This window comes from Dysidea avara, chromosome 13, assembly GCF_963678975.1.
Source record: "Dysidea avara chromosome 13, odDysAvar1.4, whole genome shotgun sequence".
Lineage (NCBI taxonomy): Eukaryota > Metazoa > Porifera > Demospongiae > Dictyoceratida > Dysideidae > Dysidea > Dysidea avara.
Window position 1 is genome coordinate 3,020,509 of NC_089284.1, and position 20,720 is coordinate 3,041,228.

At 38.8% G+C, this 20,720-nt stretch overlaps 1 protein-coding gene across 2 annotated transcripts; it reads left to right on the plus strand.

The window, feature by feature from the left end:
- Positions 1 to 1,054: 1,054 nt before the first annotated feature.
- On the plus strand, positions 1,055 to 13,765 carry LOC136243045 (uncharacterized). 2 transcript variants are annotated; one of them, XM_066034563.1, is made up of 3 exons: positions 1,055 to 1,528; positions 1,582 to 1,728; positions 13,344 to 13,765. In XM_066034563.1, exons 1-3 carry the CDS (start codon positions 1,109 to 1,111, stop codon positions 13,371 to 13,373), a joined length of 597 nt encoding a protein of 198 aa, XP_065890635.1. In that variant the 5' UTR covers positions 1,055 to 1,108; the 3' UTR covers positions 13,374 to 13,765. The 2 variants fall into 2 exon arrangements, 1 of the variants encoding a protein (XP_065890635.1); XR_010694733.1 differs by lacking the exons at positions 1,055 to 1,528; positions 1,582 to 1,728 and adding an exon at positions 8,595 to 9,042.
- The last annotated feature ends 6,955 nt before the right edge of the window (positions 13,766 to 20,720 follow it).

A 20,720-nucleotide genomic window follows, 5' to 3' on the forward strand; every position in this document is an offset into this window, starting at 1 on the left:
AAACCTGACTATGCGCTGGGCAACAGCCAGTGTAGTATTAAGTCGCTTTACCAATACTCGTAACAGTCTGCGAACAAACGCCATGTCACTTGTACAGTAACTAAACAGACGCGTCTGTCACGTGTACTATATAGCGTTCGTGATACCATGGCAACAAGGAAGCTTGTATAGATTAGAATTGAAAAACGCTTAACAATCTATGCTAGTTATTTTACGTTACTATTATTATAGTGTGAGTAAGACCTGACAAACAGTAACTCTATTATCTCTGCTTGTACAGTAACTAAACAGACGCGTCTGTCACGTGCGTCCATGAACAGTGTCAGGTCTTACTCACACTAATCGACAACATCGGGTCTGTAAGGAATGTCTTAGTCACTCCTTACAGACCCGATGTTGTCATCTATAACAGACACTCTGCATCGATGGGCATTATAGAGCTTACATGTCCATTGGACTCAATACATCATTTGGAGTCTGCACACAACCGCAAACTTTATAAACCTGAGTATGTACAGCTTTTGGCTGAATTGGATCGTTTGAAGATTCCTCACTGCTACAGAACTGTGGAAGTCAGTGTTTTGGGCCATTTTCAACCTAGTTCTATTGCTGCAATTAAGGATGTGATAAATTTTACCCAGCAAGTATCCCTATTTTCCAAGGGAAGTGCTAGAAATCTTTTGTTCAAGATGGCCAGTGCCTCAATTTCTGCTTCACAGAGAATATTTTATGGTAGGAACTCTAAAGAATGGACAATCAACCCGGACTGTTTTTAATCTGTATATAATTTAAGCTGTAACTTTAGTTTTGTACTTAAATATAATTTTTTTTTTCCTTGCCATGCCCACTGCTGTCCACTGTTGGTCAGACATGTGGTCGCATGTTGTCCGAGGACACATAACACATAATATATAATTTGTTTGTAATCATGCATGTTTTCTCATCAATTATTAGTGATGGTTCTCTCTCATAGTAACGTAAAATAACTAGCATAGATTGTTAAGCGTTTTTCAATTCTAATCTTTACAAGCTTCCTTGTTGCCATGGTATCACGAACGCTATATAGTACACGTGACAGACGCGTCTGTTTAGTTACTGTACAAGTGACATGGCGTTTGTTCGCAGACTGTTACGAGTATTGGTAAAGCGACTTAATACTACACTGGCTGTTGCCCAGCGCATAGTCAGGTTTCTTCTATCAACGTTTCGTCACATCCGATCCAGGAGGGAGATGTGGAGCGTCGCCGAGACACTACTAAGGAGCCTTATTCCGGAAGTAGTAGAAGGGAGCACCCACAGAACGGTGGAGGAGCGGGACGAATTGGAAGTAACCAGCAACACATTTGGAGAAGAGATAAGCACCAAAGGAGGAATGGAAAGTTTGTCATCAAATCCCATCGGAGTTGATCATGGCGAGAAGGACGTGACTGTGATGAGCTCTTCACATTGCTTGATGATTACAGGTAAGTTTTCCATTTCAATGCTGTCCACTATTATGGAAACAAGTGAAGAAGATGACACAGAAAAGGTAGCTATACATGAAAACTTTACACCTGCATGACATAATATTTTATATTGCAGGACTCAGAAACAAGTTCTACTGAAACGTTAGATCTGAATGATGTAAATGTGTTTAGAGGTGTGGATTCAAGTGGTTTATATTATTTGAGCGATCCAAGTTCTGAGAGATCACTGAGTGATTCAAGCTCTCTAATTGATACAAGTTCTGTAAGTGACGTGAGTTCTCTGATTGAAGTGAGTTCTCTAAGTGATGTGAGCTGTCTGAGTAATGTCAGCTCTCTTTGTGAAGTGAGCTCACTGAGCGAAGTGAGCTGTCTGAGCAAAATGAGTTCTCTTTGTGAAGTGAGTTCTCTGAGCATAGTGAGTTCTCTTTGTGAAGTGAGCTCTCTGAGCAAAGTGAGTTCTCTTTGTGAAGTGAGCTCTCTGAGCAAAGTGAGTTCTCTGAGCACAGTGAGTTCTCTTTGTGAAGTGAGCTCATTGAGCGAAGTGAGCTCTCTGAGTGAAGTGAGCTCTCTGAGTGAAGTGAGCTGCGAAGTGAGCTCTCTGAGTGAAGTGAGCTGCGAAGTGAGCTCTCTGAGTGAAGTGAGCTGCGAAGTGAGCTCTCTGAGTGAAGTGAGCTGCGAAGTGAGCTCTCTGAGTGAAGTGAGCTGCGAAGTGAGCTCTCTGAGTGAAGCAAGCTCTCTGAGTAAAGTGAGTTGCGAAGTGAGCTCTCTGACTGATGTAAACTCTCTGAGTGACATGAGCTCTCTGGTTAATGTGAGTTCTTTAAATCATGCTAGTTCAATGAATTCTTCAACTTCTCTGAACAATGTGAGTTCCATGAGTGATGCGAGTTTCATAGGTTATCCCTATGATCTCAGTTTTCCAGAGTTTTCTATAAACCAAGTGACATGTGTCTGATTTTAAAAAGCAACCATGCAACAGACGATGGAGCCAGTCGTACTTTATCTCTTCTTATAGTGATTAATAAATATGTTGGCAGTTTCCTAGTATGGCTGTGTGTGCTCACTAAACTAAACTGAAATAAGACAGTTAATATCTTCACAATATACAGTTGAAAGGTAGTAACTGCTGAATGTTCTATTAGAGTATCTTGATATAATAAAATATTCAACTTCCTTTTCCCAATAGTGTAAAGTGCAACTATAAAGTTTTGTTCTTTTAATTACCCAGTGGTTTTCTTCCACCCATGCACCCTCTTTATGATGAAGTCTGTCCCCTTTGAGCCACTATTTTCTTAATACCGTATAGAGGGAAACTTTGGTGGGGCTAAACTTTGGCAAATAACAAGCTTGGCAAAATAAACTTTGGCAAATTCAAGCTCAATGTTTAGCTATAAAGATGCTAATCCAAGTAATTGGCAAATTAAACTTTGGCAGACTTAAAGCACTACTAGAAAATTTGTCAATGAATTGTGCATGAAATGTTAAAGGAGCCATGAAATGTTTTCATGTAAATTTACTGGGTAGACTTTTCCATGAATTTATATAGAAATTTGCATGAAAAACATCCTGTCCATGAAATGTTAACGTTTCATACCTTGGAATCTATGAACACTCTATGAATTCACAAGGAATTCTGTATGAAACAGCAACCTATTTCACGGACAAAATCTAGTAGTGCTTGTACATTGCCGAAGTTTTTTCCCTGCCAAAATTTTCCTCTGTATATACGGTACTTAAGAATTAGTAGGGTCTGTTATGGCAAAATTTCGCCAAAATTGTGACACAGCGGATTAAAGCACCAAATTTGGTACAGTGATTCCTTAGGATGTATAGAATGGTTTCAGAAGGGGTGCCACCATGAACTCACCCTGCACGGACAGCTATAATTTTGACAGTCCACAAAATTAAAACTCATTACTTTATATACTATATTGAATAACTTCTTTTCCTAACCACATTCCCTAAGGTTAGTTTGTGAATGAATAGTCCATGACATCCCATAATAGTTTTATTAATACTAGTGAATTTAAAAATTGTTAATTTGGAAATGGAAGTAGGGATCAAGCGATAAAAACTACTGAAACAAGTGATTTGAATGATGGCAACTATTACAACATAGGTTTGTGGGGAAATCCTTACATTGGCATCTCACTACATCACCATATATGTTCAATGCCAAAGTAGGGATTTCCCCACAAAGCTATGTTGTAATAGTTGCCATCATTCAAATCACTTGTTTCAGTAGTTTTTATCGCTTGATCCCTACTTCCATTTCTAAATTAACAATTTTTAAATTCACTAGTTTGTTAACTTTTTTTGGTATAGGTATATAGCTATTATCAAGAGTTAATAATAGTAGGGAGGGAGAGTGTCTAACGCTCAATAGGCCTGTATAAAATGAGCGCGTAGAGCACCCCGCTTATTATCGTATATCTTTGTAATTTCCTATAGTGTTGATGACCGCAATAAACACGTTATGTCACATTTTGTATGGCCTTGCAAAATCGATAGTTGGTGAGAAAGCAGTGATGCGAAGATGGCTACTCCAGTGAGTGATGGAAGAACCAGAGAGAAATCGTTCATAACTTTCATCTGGCGCTTTTTCTTAGGTTGGGATTCTTCAGGCTGTGTTTCATCGGCGCCGCTTCTTTTCCTTGCCATTGCTTTCGTCTGACACTTCTTCTTGGTTACTTCCAGCTCATCACTCCTCGACCGACGCTTCTTCTTGGGCCTTACCTCGGGACGTGGCTGAACGGTAGATTCGTGATGCAATTCTACCTGTGCTTCCGAGTGTGCTTCATCTCAGCTTTCCTCATTGATCTTCTCTGACGCTTCTTCTTGCTATGCTGAACTGTTTCTGCTTCAATTTTGGCCAGTACCGAGGGCTGTTCATCGTAAATCGACATGTTTGATTGCACACGCTGCCTCGCACGTTGCTCATGAGACTGATTCGTGAACAGCTAGTAGTATCGATAATGTCCTTCTGCGGCTTGCCTCATTTCACATCTCCCTTCATGCAATCAACACGTCTGGCTAAGAAGCCAGATTGTCTTACGCGCTCATTTTATACAGGCCTATTGAGCGTTAGACACTCTCCCTCCCTACTATTATTAACTCTTGCTATTATTGATCTTTGGCACTGACTGCTCTATTAGAGTATCTCGATCTTGCTGCTTGCTTTATGCAAGCTGCTCAATTACTAAATTGAAAGGCATGCAGGGTTTCTATCTCCTGTTTTCTACAATTAGTTACAGCTGGACCATTAATAATGGGCGTGGTCCACAGATCGTTAAGTACGAGCGCGCGCTCTGATTGATAAGGGCGTGGCAGTGTGTTCTTACTTCACTAGGCTGTTTGATTGCTTTGCAAGTGTTGCTATACAGGCATCTACTTGCCCTTACGATACGGAATCCGTTATTAGTTTTGTGGCGTCCGAATACGGCTGCTCTAAGGAAAGCGTCGATACGAATTATTAACGCCTCCGTGACTGGAAAAGAAGAAGACGATCCGTAATTGAAGATAAAAGGAAAGGCAATGCGCAGAAGGCAGACACTCGTCGGAACCCGAAAAGGCACATCCCAGCAGCGAGTTAAATATTGTGGCAAAGAATGGTGATCCTTCGCTGCTTCGTTTGGCCTGTAGCCTTGCGAATGTGGTCAGGCAGGCAGACAGGCTGGCAGGCAGACGAAAATTTCTGTTTTAGCGATTTTTTAGAAATAAAATTCCAGCACTTTTCTAGTCGTTTCCTGATATATAACGCTAGAAATAAAGTTAGAAACTTGAAGACTCTTTACTAAAAGGTTTATTTGCTGTGTGAGATATTTCTAGGATGATTTTTGAGGGATCGAAATTTGAGGCGCGCGCCAAATTCACCCCGATCCCTACTTAAACAGTACTATCGTACTGTTTGATACTCTAATAAAGTGCACATTTTTTGAGGACTTCTAATAGAACATACATAGAATGTTCTAGAACAATCTAGTACTTCTATTGGTAGATCTATGAAATTACAAGCGTTTGATTATAAGCAGATTTCAACTAGAAATTTCATTTATAAAGCAGGAATTAAGTGAGGTGATCAGCCAAGGTAGCAGTGGTTCATGCAGTGGTTAAGGATGCAGGTGTTATGTATGAAGGTCCTTGATTCGAACTCTGGTATGTTTTTCCGACATTTTTGCACACCTTTTTTACCCCGGCCACGGTGACTGCTCTATTAGAGTATCTCGATCCCAAGATTTTATGGTTTTTGCTTTATAACTTTCTCGCTATTCAAACTATCAAAAGGCACTGATACGATGATCAGCCCATCTACACACCAATTTTCAAGTTATTTCTATATTCGGTTTACTCTGTAGCCGTGACAGAAGTTTGATCTTTTTTTACGTGAATAAACACTCATAACTCCTTGAATGTTCCTCAGATTCACAACAAACTTAATCCACCGTTACACGCTCTTCAGTTGTGCCAAAGATCGAGGCAATCGAGTTACACGTTTGCATTTTATAGCAATTTTTGCAAAGTGTGCGAAAAGAAATCGAAGCCCCCGTAGCCCCCCGTACGGCATAAGAAGAAAATTAAAACGAAACTTTGAATGCTCATATCTCGCAAATGGCTGTTGCGAATTTAATCAAATTTGCTGTGTGGCGTATCCTACTTGGGGGACAGCTATAATGCAAAAATGCTGTGCTTTGGAGAAGGGCCATGGAGCTATGCATGCATGAAAAAGCTGTTTTTTTTTTCTTCCTGTCAATATACTCAAATGCAGTGTGGTCGCCGGCTTTCTTGGCCGCACGACACACTAGACTATGGAACTCTTTACCAATCATTAACATCACTTTTACCATCAAAAATCAAATAAAATCGTTCTTTTGGAAACAACTTCAATCCCCGGCACTGATTCTCACAAACTCATTATCTATGCCCCTGTGGCTCCTGTATAAACAACTCCTTCATGAACTTTGAACATCTCTAGTCCTGATCACTACAGTCAAGTAATTTTCAACCTGTATAGCTGCAAATTATATGTTAGTTATAATTAAATAATATGTTAGGTGTAATTTGTAAATTAAGTAATTATAATTTGTAACTATAAGTAATGTAGACTAGTTTCGGTACAGGAAAAGGATGCCAGTATTCCATCAGTGTAACAAACTCTTTAAGTTATCTACATCAACATGTCAAATTCCCCTGTACATCATTGTTGTTTACACTGTAAAGTTTTAAATAAATAAATACCGTGTGTCTTGATATAGTTGATGCCATGCACATGTAAGGTTTCCACGCCACCTTTCTGGGCGTATTCTTTCATGATAGTGGATAGCTAGCACTGAAATGGAACACTTACCTGTAATCATCAGACAATGAGAAGAGGAGTTCATCAGTTGTTTGTTTTTTTTTAAAGAAAGAAGAACCGGCCCAAGTTGGCACTCCCATCCACCACACTCTACTCTACGCTAAGATGTTCTATAAAATGGGTTTAGCCTATTCCTACACCTACAGAGCTACTGAAACAGAACCTACAGAACATAGAATAGAAAAAAAAGGAAATGGGGCTTAAACGGCCCCAAGACGCCCCTCCCCCAGTGCAAGGTCAACTGATGCTGGAACATGACCCTTAAGGGGATGACCAGAGGAGGAGCGAGAACCCCTTATGCACATGATGGCAGAGTGCAATAAAGAGAAGCCAAGACGGCAGCGAAGCCAGCTCATCAGTGGTTTCAACTCCGACGTCGTCGGAGTTGAAACCGGGTATCACTCTTTTCACCCTATTTCATAACCCTACAGAACTTAGACAAAAAACGGTGAACCAAAAAGGCGAAAATAAAAGTGCAGTATTGAAAGGGGATCGAACCCAGGATCCCAGTGTGATGGTCCAGTGTGCTACCGATTATGCTACCGCTGCTAGCTCCCTTGATTCCCTTCTTTTGTATCTTATAAATGTGACTAACGAAATAAGCTGTATATAGTAAGAAGAACCTAACCCTAAAGGTGAAGAAGAAACCAAAGCTGAACTCTAACCCTAACGCTAACACTACTAGACGCTTCCCCTAAAGTCTACTACTCGTGGCAACTACTGGACGCTTCCCCTAAAATCTACTACTCGCAGCAACTACTGGACACATCCCCTAAAGTCGACTACTCGCGGCAACTACTAGATGCGTGCCCTAAAGTCGAAGAGAGAGAGCAAAAACTACAGTAGGAAGTCTGGATGCTTTTGAGCTTAATATTACGTAAGGGTTATGAAAGGTGGTGAAAAGAGTAAAACCCAGTTGAAACCACTGATGAACGACGGGATTTGATGACAAACTAGTCTCTTGCGAGGTCTTTTGCAAACTCACTACTGCTCCTTCGCTGCATGGGTATTTCTTCTCCAAATCTGTCGTTAGTTGCTTCTAATTCGTCCTCCTCCACTGTTCTGTGAGTTCTCCGAGGGGTCCTTCACTTCCAGAAATGTCGTCGATGACCATGGAAATTTGGCAATTTTTATTAGAAATATAGAAATTTTTGTTGGGAATTCGGAAATGTTAACTGAAATTGTAAATACATAAATTCGTATGACTAAAATTTTTTAAATGTTTGGCATTGAATTTTGATTATTTCATTAGTGTAAGTTATATTACATGGGTATATACACGAGGCCAGATGCAAGGAAGAGGGGTCACTATCAATTGAAGACGTATAACGCCATCTAGATTATAAACGCACAAACATTTGTCCGTAATCTGCTTCGTAAATTTGTTGTATACTTTCGAGCTGATTCGATTCCCACTGACAGTGCAAAGGCCACAGTGTAAAGTCGTTTTGGTGTGTCCGTGGATTACTGGTGAGTGTTTTATTCAAACTCTTGAGAGGTCACATGCACTGGCACCCTCACCCCAACCATGATAGTCACGACGGCTTACTAGACCGCTAGTGAACCGTTCAGCTCGGCTTGAACCCATAATACAGTAGCCTAAGGCACAGAATAGCATAAGCTTAAACATTTTCTGTTTTGTAAATAGCTATATCATTTCTTATTTGTAATTTATTTTGATTTTGTATATGTATGTATGTTCTGTGTTATGGGGTGCCATTTGTCTCAAAACCCCAAAAATTGAGATCTAAACTAAATGTCGTCGATATTTACTAAACATCGACGACATTTGCTAAATATCGACAACATTTAGCTAAACATCGACGACATTTGCTAAACATCGACGACTTTTGCTAAACATCGATGATATTTACTAAACATCGATGACATTTACTAAACATCGACGACATTTACTAAACATTGATGACATTTGCTAAACATCTACGATGTTTAACAATTCATCTGTTTTTGCGTTTTAATTTTCTGCGAATCCTTCAGTATAATAATATTATGGGCGCTTATACTTGTAAATACTAATTGCTGATTAGCTGCTTGTGACTGTAGATGAAGCATCTGTGGTGCTATGCGTGACTCATTAGGCTTGTTTTCATTCGGATGAGTCCACGACCTTTAATGGAAATAATTGCTGCGCATTTATTAAGATCAATGTTGCTGTCATCGGCGACGAGAGGAACTGATCTCATCTGTGACTAAGGATGTGAGGTATGGAGTTACCTTTTCAGTTGTAAATGTGACAACTTGTAAACTGCACGTATTTCACTTTTCATCACTGGGTGCCAATACGCTCGGTGACAGCATTATTGAATATAGCATTATTGAATATAATGCTGTCCGCTGTCACTGGGAGTATAATTCGGCTGAGTATAATTATTTAGTTGCATGAATCAAGTAGTGTTTTATTAAGTTGTTTATTAATACTTTACAGGACTGTAATGCACCTATCAATGTAATTCCTGACTACCACTGATACGGGCTGAGGGTAGGGGATGGTGGGGGAATTGATCGCTAAATTTCTCCGACATAGTGGGGATCTATCTTCACTAAAGAAATTCACTCAGACAGCAAAGTTGTGTGCTTTCAGGTTAATTAGGAAGGAGTGTCTCGGGTGCTAGCTACTACGTTCGTACTAGAATCCACTTGAACTAACTCATCACTAGACCAACGCCATACAACCGTACAAATCCCCTCCTAGCTCCGGTATTCCCGGGGGTTACAAGTTGAGACTTGGTCGTGGTTTGCATTGCCAGTACGTCCCTAGTAGGTGGGGAATTGTAATTTTCAGTGATGCAAATCCCCACCTTCCCCACCTCAGCCCGTATTAGTGGTAGTCGGGGATTACATTGATAGGTGCATAACAGATCAATACACAAAATTAAACTAATAAAATTGCTTGTTGTAATATTCATATGAATCTCAGCAGGTCACAACTTGAGTGCTCTTGTCAGACTGGTACTTTTTATTTAGTCAAATTTCCCAACCAAACGATATAATATGGACTTGCCTGCAAAGATGAAATTCTGAGATCATTTCAACTTGTCAACTAGCTACACACAAGGGTAGTTCTAGAAATTTGCTGCCTGGTGTCCCAACTCAAAGGTAGAGCAACTTGTTAAGCTTGATTGTCAGTTGTGCATTATTGGTTGAATGCTTTTAATTCACCCTCAAGGAATTTTAATATTGGTAACTTAGATCAAGATACTCTAGTAGAGCAGTCAATATTAAATTACTCTGATAGTATCATCAACATTATAGAGAGGCAACAGGGATAATTGAAGAATTTTATTTACTATAGAGTCATCGGTATAATTTATTTTATTGGAACCTCTCTTATCCAGGTAGTCTGGTATACTGTCCTTATCTCAGAAATATCCGTAACTAGCTAATAATAAAGCTAACTGTTCTGCAATGTTACTATTGCTACTATACATTTTAGTGGGTAGAAGGGGAAGTCACTACAGAGCATTTGTGGTCACTCTCCTGGGTTGTAAATTTTTTATCACCTAGCAACCAAGTGGTAGTTAGAATCAACAAGCCATCTAACATGTAAACATCTTATTTTCAATAGACTACAGGCCACATGCATGTGACTAATTTGGACTGTCTGGGCCTGGATAAAAGAGGTCCAGATAAGGGAGATTTCAAGGTTATTTCACTGGTCCCTTAGTCCTGTAGAGCAATGTGTGAGTCAGAGGCTGTACAGTTGAATTACAAAGCGCAAAATGATTCCAGTTTGTGTCAATGAACGCCTATCTACTGTATCAGTGTGAAAAATTTAAAGCGAATGAGAACGTTTGTAGCTATATACAGTAGTTTGAGGCAGGCAAGTTGTAGTAGCAACTAGTGATGTGTGATATGTGATATATATCGAAATATCGTGATAATTTTTTTTTATATTGTGATACGATATAGAATCTTTATATCGTGATATAAGCCGAAGTATAGATTTTAGAGAAAACTGTACCCAAGATGTCATTGTACACTGTAATATTTTTTGATAAAAGAACTTGTAATGTTGTATGCTAGTGATGTACCATGTTGTATTGTACTTCTAGTACATTAGTACTACAAGTGTCATCGGTGTAAGTACATGTACACAAGCTGAGTGATGAGTTTGTATATCGTGATATATATGGTATCGTGATAATTGTGTGTAATAATCGTGATATGAAAATATCCTATATCGCACACCACTAGTAGCAACACTGGTAAGTCAGTTGTACCTCGCTCTCACAGAGGCTCCAACTCTCATACCTTAGGTGTGATTCTCATAATTTGGCCTTCAATCATGCCCAACATTCTCATGCCTAAAATTGATGCTCACTCCCAGAATTTTCTATTGCTGACTATGCTTCACTAAAGGCTCCCTGAGGCTAAAAAAGGTTGCGGCATGTGCAAGGATTTCAGCAGTCACGTGGTGATCTCTCGTTAAAACTTTAGTTTGGTGGTCAGAGTTCTCAATGGCGGTTGACTGGTTCCACAACTGAGGAGAGTTGTATAAGGACAGCAAACAGTGTACTGGAACTTTGAAAGGTCACTGGGAATCCAGGCGGTTGGTTGCTACAAGATAGCTACAACCTGTGTGGACATGGTTAGAAGCTAGATAGTTGAGCTGGCAAGACATCTTGTAGAAGTGTGTACTCCAGCTGATCACATGAGCGTCATGTTTGTAATAGAAATTGTAATGAATTGCTACAGTTGTAATGTACAGTAGCACACAAACACATACACACACACACCAACTATTAATATTTTACACTTTTAGCTAGTAATACACAGCTTCTCAATGATGTAACTATGTGCAAACACTTTCAAATATAACTAGTACAAGGAGGCCATGCTATTATGTCATGAAATCCTGAAGTACTGCTTATAATTTAACTTTGTTGAATTGCATGCTTGGACTACATCTCCACTGTTCACCTTTATGAAAAATCTCACTCCCAAGAAAGATCCAAGGTTGGAGCCTCTGCTCTCACTCAGCTATCATGTTATTCTGCTGCACGATACTGCAAAAGATGTAGACTCTACATTTCTGGGGCATATTGATACTGTGTGTTAAATTTTATTTGGGCCTGTGGAAGCATTTTTGGCATGTTTTTCCCAGTAATGAAGATACAAGCCTTCACATAGCTAAAGAAAGTAATAATGGCCCAATAAAACATCTTCACAAACATTAACTTTAAAAATAAGACCTATTTTCATTCTGTAGTTACTTGTGTTGAAATTATAAGAATCCAGCTTCAGTAATTTGTGAAATCATCACTATTGTGGACCACAGTACCACACCCCCAAGAACAGATGTTGTTTTGCAGTGTTGTATTACTACCACAACATAGTTGTTGAAACTCTACAACACATTTTGTAATTTGTGGAGGTTTTTACTCCCATACATTAAAAATATACACCTTAACCTTAACTGGTATACGGAAAATGGCTGTGTGTGGTTACTAAGCACAGCTATGTATAATTTCAGTCTTGGAATATGGTGGTGGACCTGGACCATGTTGTCCAAGTGGACCAACTAGCTATGCAAATACAAATTGCTTAGCTTTTACAACAAAAATTAATGTGACCTTAGTCATCTATCATTTGCACATTTACAAGGTTTTATATAGGGGGGTAGTGCATCATAACCTGAGATTATGTCTAATCATTTTTGGGTACCTGAGAAAGCACCAGAAGCAGTTTGTCAAACATTTCCTGGAGAAGAATACCCACACAGATCTGCAGAGGAGGTATGACACTCTTTAAGTGTCTTCAATAAGAATTTGTGTTAATTGTATAATTATTTTTGACTTTTAAACTATACTGCTGCTTAGCCTAGGTTTACTGGATTGTGGAGACCTTGAATACAATTGCTTTCTTTATCTTTTCAAACATACTTTCTTTAAACAGGTTGGTAGGATCAGGAATCCTATAGACCTTCTTCAACACTTGTATTGTAAAGCTTTAATAAATAAAATTGACAGTGCTGATCTCTTCCATTGTTGCCATTTCATGCAGTAAGCTCTTTGTCACTTGATGACGTCTCCAATTTCCTGGGGTTCAGCGAGGTCAACCAGTTTTTATTGAAACCCTTCTAAAGTAGCTTTATTACTCTGTAAATCCTATGAGCTCACATGAGTGTGTTGTACATCTTCTGGTTCACTTATATGTCAATGAAAGTATGAAATTTTTATAAACAGTTCATACTTAATTAATACTTGGAAAGTACTGCTTCTACCTTTTGCTACCCTGTCAGTACTCAGCAGCAGGCTGCTACAATTTTCAAAGTCAATGGCAATAAATCATCACAGTTTTTTTCCAGTTTTAAGAGTCAACAATTTGTAAACACCTCAGAACATGAGACATATTGTGTGTAAATCAACAGCTGTAATTTCAAACAGCTATAGTGTATTTTTTTACATCTGTACAGCAAACTGAAAAACACACATGTGCATTGTGTGATGTCACTAAAGTCTAGCCTCACCAAATTATGTTTTTTTGTTTTCTTTCCTTTTTAGTTGTCTCCTGGTATACACTCACAAACTTGATGTGGACATTCTGACAAATCACAAAAGAAACCCAAAACAGTACGTTTCTGAGCTCTGACTGTGGACCATCGATAGTGAGTTGATGAGCAACTGCATACTAGGTAGACCTACATATGAAGCAAATACAGTGGAGTAGAATCCTACACTGACACTGCACCATTTAGTAATATGCTTAATTCTTTGTTCCACTACTTGAGAAACTTTGGCAGTGGTGAAATTGATTGTCACCAAAGATCTGCTGTAGTGATTTCAATGGTTGCATACTTCATACTATTTAATTAATAAAAGGTTAAACATGTTAATGTTTAATATCAGTACAAAATACATAAGTACTGTACACATGTGTAACTCAGTAGCTGCCAAGCACAGATAAGATGTGCTTTATTACAAAAGGCCATCTAAGAATAGATGTAGGGGTGCTCGAACACTTTCTTTTTACTGTGTAGTAACTACAATAGGAAAGTACTGCTATAGAAGCTACAGGTGCACTTGTATTTTATAAACACTAATATCTTTTAAAAATTAATATGCTTGTGCCAATTATGTTGGCATGATTGTATATTAACAGGCTAGTAAAAGCATCAAGTATTATGCCAGCAAATAATACAAGATTTTAAAGCAATGTGAATGTAAGAAATACGTGCAGCAAAACATGAACACACTATGCATAATGCTGCATTTGATATCAAATGCACAGTACTCTTATTTTTAAAGTTTTTGGCTGATTTGATATACTCTAATAGAGCAGTCGCTTACTCTAATACAGCAGTCACAATTCTAATAAAACAGTCAGCTCTCAAGCACATTATTTAATTGCATGTGATAAGGCATTTAGAATGTAACAATATCCTCTCAACCAATCAGTTTGGTTTCCACCAAAAACATTCTGCTGATCTTCAACTACTATTAACTGTCCATGACTTAGCATCCAGTTTAAATGACAAAGCACAAACTGATTGCATACTGCTGGATTTCAGCAAGGCATTCGACAAGGTTTCCCACAAACTCTTACTGTTAAAGTTAAGGTACTATGGAATTACCAGAGAGACAATTAACTGTATTTAGTCTTTTTTAGCCAACCGTAAATAGTAAGTTTTTTGTGATGGTTCTATTTCAGAAGCTGTCAACGTTACCAGTGGAGTACCTCAGTGCTCTGTATTGGGCCCCTTACTGTTCTTGTTTTTATAAATGACTTTCCCAGCTGTATTAAATCTACTTGTCACCTAATTTGCAGATGACTGTCTGTTGTAACGTATTAAGACATGTACAGATAGGTATCTTTGGAATAAGAAGGCCAATAGCTAGCTAGCATTCACAGTACATTAGTCATCTTGCATACCGTACGCAAGGAAATTTTGACATAGAAAAACTTAACAAAATTGACGAATCAATTAAATTCATCAAACTTAAGTTCGTCAAATGTCTTTAAAAACACAGGTTTTGTCTATAATTTTTTGATTTCGACAACATTTTATTCATCAAATCTGCTGAAATGTGAATTCGTCAAATTTTTCTTGCATCAAAATTTCCTTGCGTATGGTACAGCAGTGTAGGTAAAGTATACGAAGTGATGCATACACATTTTTAAGTTGACATATAAAAGTGTAAAAACAAAATACAAGAATGGGGTATGGTATCAATGAGACAGCAACTCATTTACAGCCATATACATATAGTGCATTTTTGAGCTAGGATTTGAATATATGTTAGGTGGTTATTCACTTGGGTCAGTCAAGCCCATGAAACAACTAATTTAATTGCCATGTAATAACACTACATGTAAATGGGTAGTGTCAAGACCAGTATAAACCAAGATTTGAACTGTACTAGATCCCTTCTTCTCCCTACCAAATTGGTCTGGCCACACAAGGCAACCCAACATACACCACGCATGCACAAATTAAAGTATGTAGCTGTCATTGTGCACAAATCCTGTATGCTATAGAGTCTCTAGACCCTCGTTCACGTGAGAGTCTGTCTCTGCCAGACTGAGTTCTGTCACTGGAACATTGAAAAGCGAAAAACGTACAGTGTACATGCTATCACATTTACAGCTTTAGAGGCTAACCCCATACCTCTTATCCTCACAGATGAGTTCCTTCCTCTCAGTCCAACTCGTCGCCAACACAGCAACATTAACCTTAACAGATGCGCAGCATTAAAGGAGGTCCGAATGCCTAATGAGTCACGTAGTACCACAGATGATTCATCTACAGTCGCAAGCAGCTAATCAGCAATTGTTAGTATTGTACGCGCCTATAATGAAAGGATCCGCAGAAAATTAAAACGCGAAAGCAGCTGAGTTGCTGAATATCGTCGATGTTTAGCAAATGTCATCAATGTTTAGCAAATGTCGTCGTTATTTAGTAAATGTCGTCGATATTTAGCTAAATGTCGTCGATGTTTAGTAAATGTCATCGATGTTTAGCAAATGTTGTCGATGTTTAGTAAATGTCGTCGATGTTTAGCAAATGTCGTCGATGTTTAGTAAATATCGACGATATTTGGTTTAGATCTCAATTTTTGGGTTTTTGAGACAAATGGCACCCCATACTGTGTATGTATGTATGCTCTGTATGTGTATATGTATGTATGTTCTGTGTTGGGGACCACCTAGTACAGGCTAACTAGCCTTTTGTGGAACCCTTCTTTGGAAAAATTGATAATAAATAAATAAACAGAATATACTACAACTCAACTTCGTAGCACCCAAGAACTTCCAAGACAGAAATTTGGTAGAAATTTATCCAGAAATTAGAAATTTGGGTTGGCACATATCAAAACTCATGTCAAATTAACCCATACATTACAATTTTCCGTAAAATATTATTATGCAATGTACAGCAACCTATGCGGGAGGTAGGTTAGTTTTAAGTTACATTATTCATCATAACTCTCGTTCTGAAGAATTGTTCGGCCGCCATTAGGCCACTCCAATTTGTTCTTATGTTTCTGGTCATCTGAAGATTAGTTTTAGATGCGGGCGGGAGGAATTCAGCAACTAAGCAACAATGAAATGACTGCTCAATTAGAGTATTTTTGTGATTTACTGACTGTTCTATTAGAGTATATCGATCTGTACTATGCAGTATGCCCTTTTCTTGCAGGTTTTCACTGATAAAAGACATAGAGTGACACTGCGTAAGCAGCATGTTTGTACCCAATATCTGTTTCTGAAATCCAGCTTTTTCAAAAATCTGATGCGGGCATATTCCCCATGTATTTCTGAAATTTCACTTTCTGTAAAAAAGGATGCGGGCGGTGGACCAGAAACATAATTACCAACCCATACACGCATACCACTCCTCTATCCGATGGTAACAAAATTTATTCGAAGCTAAAGTGTTTACAGCTTGCAAATTTACAACAAACGATGGTAGCTAAATAGCAACTTACGCAATACAAAATCATAGATAATATAGTACACGATAGGGATTCGCAACAGTGACGTCACTACGGACAATCCTCGTTAGGGTAGGGACTTTGAGTGGCGATATCTCACTAACTTTACTTTGTTTCTTCTTGAATTTACCTTGACACTTTCCTATTCGCTATTAGATTAGTTAAGTGAGTGTTATCAAATCACGGCAGTTTGCAGTCAGTTTGTCTCGGAACTTTTTCGCTTTGGTTGCTCAGGCATGGCACCAATAGTTTTTGTGGTGCTATAACTGCTATTACTAAGGATTGTGACAAAAGGTACGAGAATTTTTTAAGCATCAACTATGTCCCCATGCAGTGACTGAAGATTTGTATAAAAGTTATATTTTGTGAAGCGAGGCTGATTCTGAGCCCACAAGTTTGCGTAACCAAGACCCATCAAACCCGTAACGAGGATTTTCCGTACATAAAACTATTCGTTCCTACGGAAATGACGTCACTGTTGCGAATCCCTTTACTATAATTATCTATGACAAAATCCATTGGAGAGCAAATCACGAATTTCGCGTTCTAATTAAATAGCGGCATCACGCCGTTACCATATCGATTACGATTTTTGTTCGGCCGGAATCGGATAGAGCAATTCATTACTTTCACATTTTACTGAGTCGGGTCCCAGTTTTGGTCTTTACATCAATCTATCCAAGTGTGAACTATACTGGCCTTCTGGTGACAGTTCTTTTCCTAACTTTCATCCTGCCATCAAGCGTATCAACCCCAAGAACAGTGGTTTGGAGCTTCTTGGATCTCCTATTTGGGGACCTCCACAGTTTTACGATGCCTTTTTATCTGTTCAATTTGATAAAATAGTTGCAATTCAGGATAAATTGGTTGACCTCGAGGACCCTCAAGTAGAGTTGCATCTGCTTAGGAGCTGTCTTAGCGTTTGCAAGGTCACTCACCTTTCACGTTGTGTGCCATCTTCCTCTTTGGGTTCCTTTCCCTCACATTTTGACCTTAGGTTGCAAGAATGCCTTAGTAGAATCTTGTGTTGTGGAATTTCTGATAGTAGTTGGACACAAGCCACCTTGCCATTTAGGTTAGGAGGCTTGGGCCTACGTGAATCTGAGCGTTCTGCTGCTCCTGCATTTGTGGGGTCCTGTAATTCTTCCAGTATTTTAGTGTCGCGTTTAGTGGAAACTTTTGATGTTTTTATGCCATTTCCCGGGGAGGATTGTTCCCTCGCTTTCTTCGAAGGTATGTCTGTTTCTGTGTTGCAAAACTCCTCTCAAACTGACCTTCAAGCCATTTTAGATGATTCACTTTTTAAACAGCTTGTTAAGCAGTTCCACCATTCGTGATCAAGCACGTCTGCGTGCTTTATCACATTCTTCTGGCACCAGCAGTGGTTGGCTTAAAGCACTTCCACAGCCTGCTTTGGGTCTAGCTATTCCTCCTCACAATTTTACTATAGCTTTACATTTGTGGCTTGGCATTCCTTTGTTCCCTTCTTTACCACTCTGTACTTGTCTATCTGTCATTGACCAGTTTGGTGATCATCTGCTGGGGTGCTCTCATGGTCCCTTGAGGATCCAGCGTCATAATGCTTTAGTGTCTGTTGTACACCATGCCTTGCTCCAAGATCACCCTGGTGTTCTTAGGGAGCAAGGCATTCCATCTGACCGATCTCGTCCTGGCGACATATACCACCCTGACTTTCATCTTGGTCGTCTTGCCTATTTTGATCTCTCCATCAGGAGTACCACTCAGTCTGCTGTCATATCTTCTGCTTCTTCTCAGGCTGGGGTGGCTGCTGCTGTTGGTGAGATAGCTAAGGACAACCAATACCAGGACATTGTGAATGATAATGGAGGAGATTTTATCCCTCTTGTATGTGAGACCTTTGGTGTTTGGTCACCATATGCCCTATCAATTTTAGGATCCATAGCTGACAGAACAACTGTTAGAAACGGTTTACCTCGAAAGTTTGCTAGGCGCCAACTTCTCCAGCAACTGTCTGTGACTTTGTGGAGGTACAATGCAAAAATGATACTCCGCCAGTATTCGCTTACTGCTGAGGACGAATTTCCTGACTTTGACATTGGTTGAGTTAAGTACGTATAGGTAGTAATAAGTATATAGTTAGGTAATAAGTAGTAGTATGTTGTAGTTTTCAGTATGTACGTGTGTTATGATCATCATAGTTTTCATTACATTCATAAGGAGTTCAATGATATTGAGTTGCATGATAAAATGATTACTGGCTGTAAATTTGATTTTGCCATCTTGACTTCACAATTCCCAATAGCATGTTTTGATATGAAATTTCCATATTTCGAAATTTCGTAGATGGATTTTGTATGTGAAGGACCCGCTGGATAACATTCATTTTGTTTAAGAATATACAACATTCTTAAACAAAATGTCTATTTACCACCTGAATACATACCTCAGTTTCATCTGCAGACATCACAGTACCAGCTACAGACCAGATCATGTCATAAATCGACCATGGAGAAGGAATATGCGAGATAGTATAACTGATATGCTAACATCATTAGAATGGCCACCACTCCAATTAAGGAGAAAATGTGCAAGATTAACCGGCTCTATTATACAAGATTATCCACAACCTAACTGAAATACCTAACAGCTACTTACCAACATTATCACCTGTCACTATTACAGAAGATCTAATCATGAACAAAAATTCCTACACTATCATACATCAATAGACAATTATAAGTAGCTACTCATTTTTTCCAAGAACAACACCAGAATGGAATGGACTACCACAAGACATCATCAACCAACAAACTATTGACAGCTTCAAACAATTATTATACAATCACTTTTAATTTAATGTACATTAGCACTTATGCCCCAGGCGGGCTCTGCTAATTAAACAATATAGCTAATAATAATAATAATAATAATAATAAATATGTTCAGACTCATCGAACCATTTTGTAACACTGACACCTACAAATACTCCTTTATACCATCAACATCCAAGGCAATGGAACGTACTACCTCGCTACATCTTTGAAGCGGAAAACACTGACATATTTAAATCTCTGCTACGTGACTATTATTTTGCAATCAATAGCTAACATTATTTATTAGCTATATTATATCTGTGTAGCTAGCTATATTCTTCTGCTTGTGAAGTTTTCACAGCAAAATTAAATAATAATAAGTATTTCGGGACTGAGGCATGTGAGGCTCCTCAGCAGTGTCTCGGCGACCTCTCTCCTGGATCCGATGTGACGAAACGTTGGTCAGAAGAAACCTGACTATGCGCTGGGCAACAGCCAGCGGTGTAGTCATGCAGTATTAAGTCGCTTTATGATTATGATTATGATTATGATTAGATACTGGAAAGACAGCACTCAGTGCTGGTTACATCCAGGAGGGGGGGGGGACCCTCAAAACAAAAAGGGGGTTAATTACAACAAATCTAGTCCAAAAATACAATTATTAAACTGTTCTAGTGACTCTGTATCGATGATGTGATTAGGGAGGTTATTCCATTGCTTGATAGTTCCTGGAAAGTAACTCTGTTGGTAAGCAAGTGTTCTAGTTGAAGGAATTATATATCTGTATTGGTGATGCAATCTAGTTGGATATGAAGTAGGCTTGAAATACTCAGGGAGCTGGATAGATGGCAAAGCGTGATGTAATACTCTATATAGTAAGTTCAAACGATCAATACATCTTCTGCTCTGTAGGCTCTTCCAATGCAGTTGATCCAACAGGTAAGTGACACTACTCATTGGATTGTAATCCGATGCTACCCATCTTGCAGCACGACGTTGTACCTTCTCTAAAGTATTAATTAAGTATAGCTGGTGAGGGTCCCAGACACAACTAGCATATTCCAGCAGAGGACGTATTGATGTTAAATAGGCTGTTATCTTAACTTCTTTGGAGCATTTACTTATATTACGTTTAAGAAAGTTGAGACTT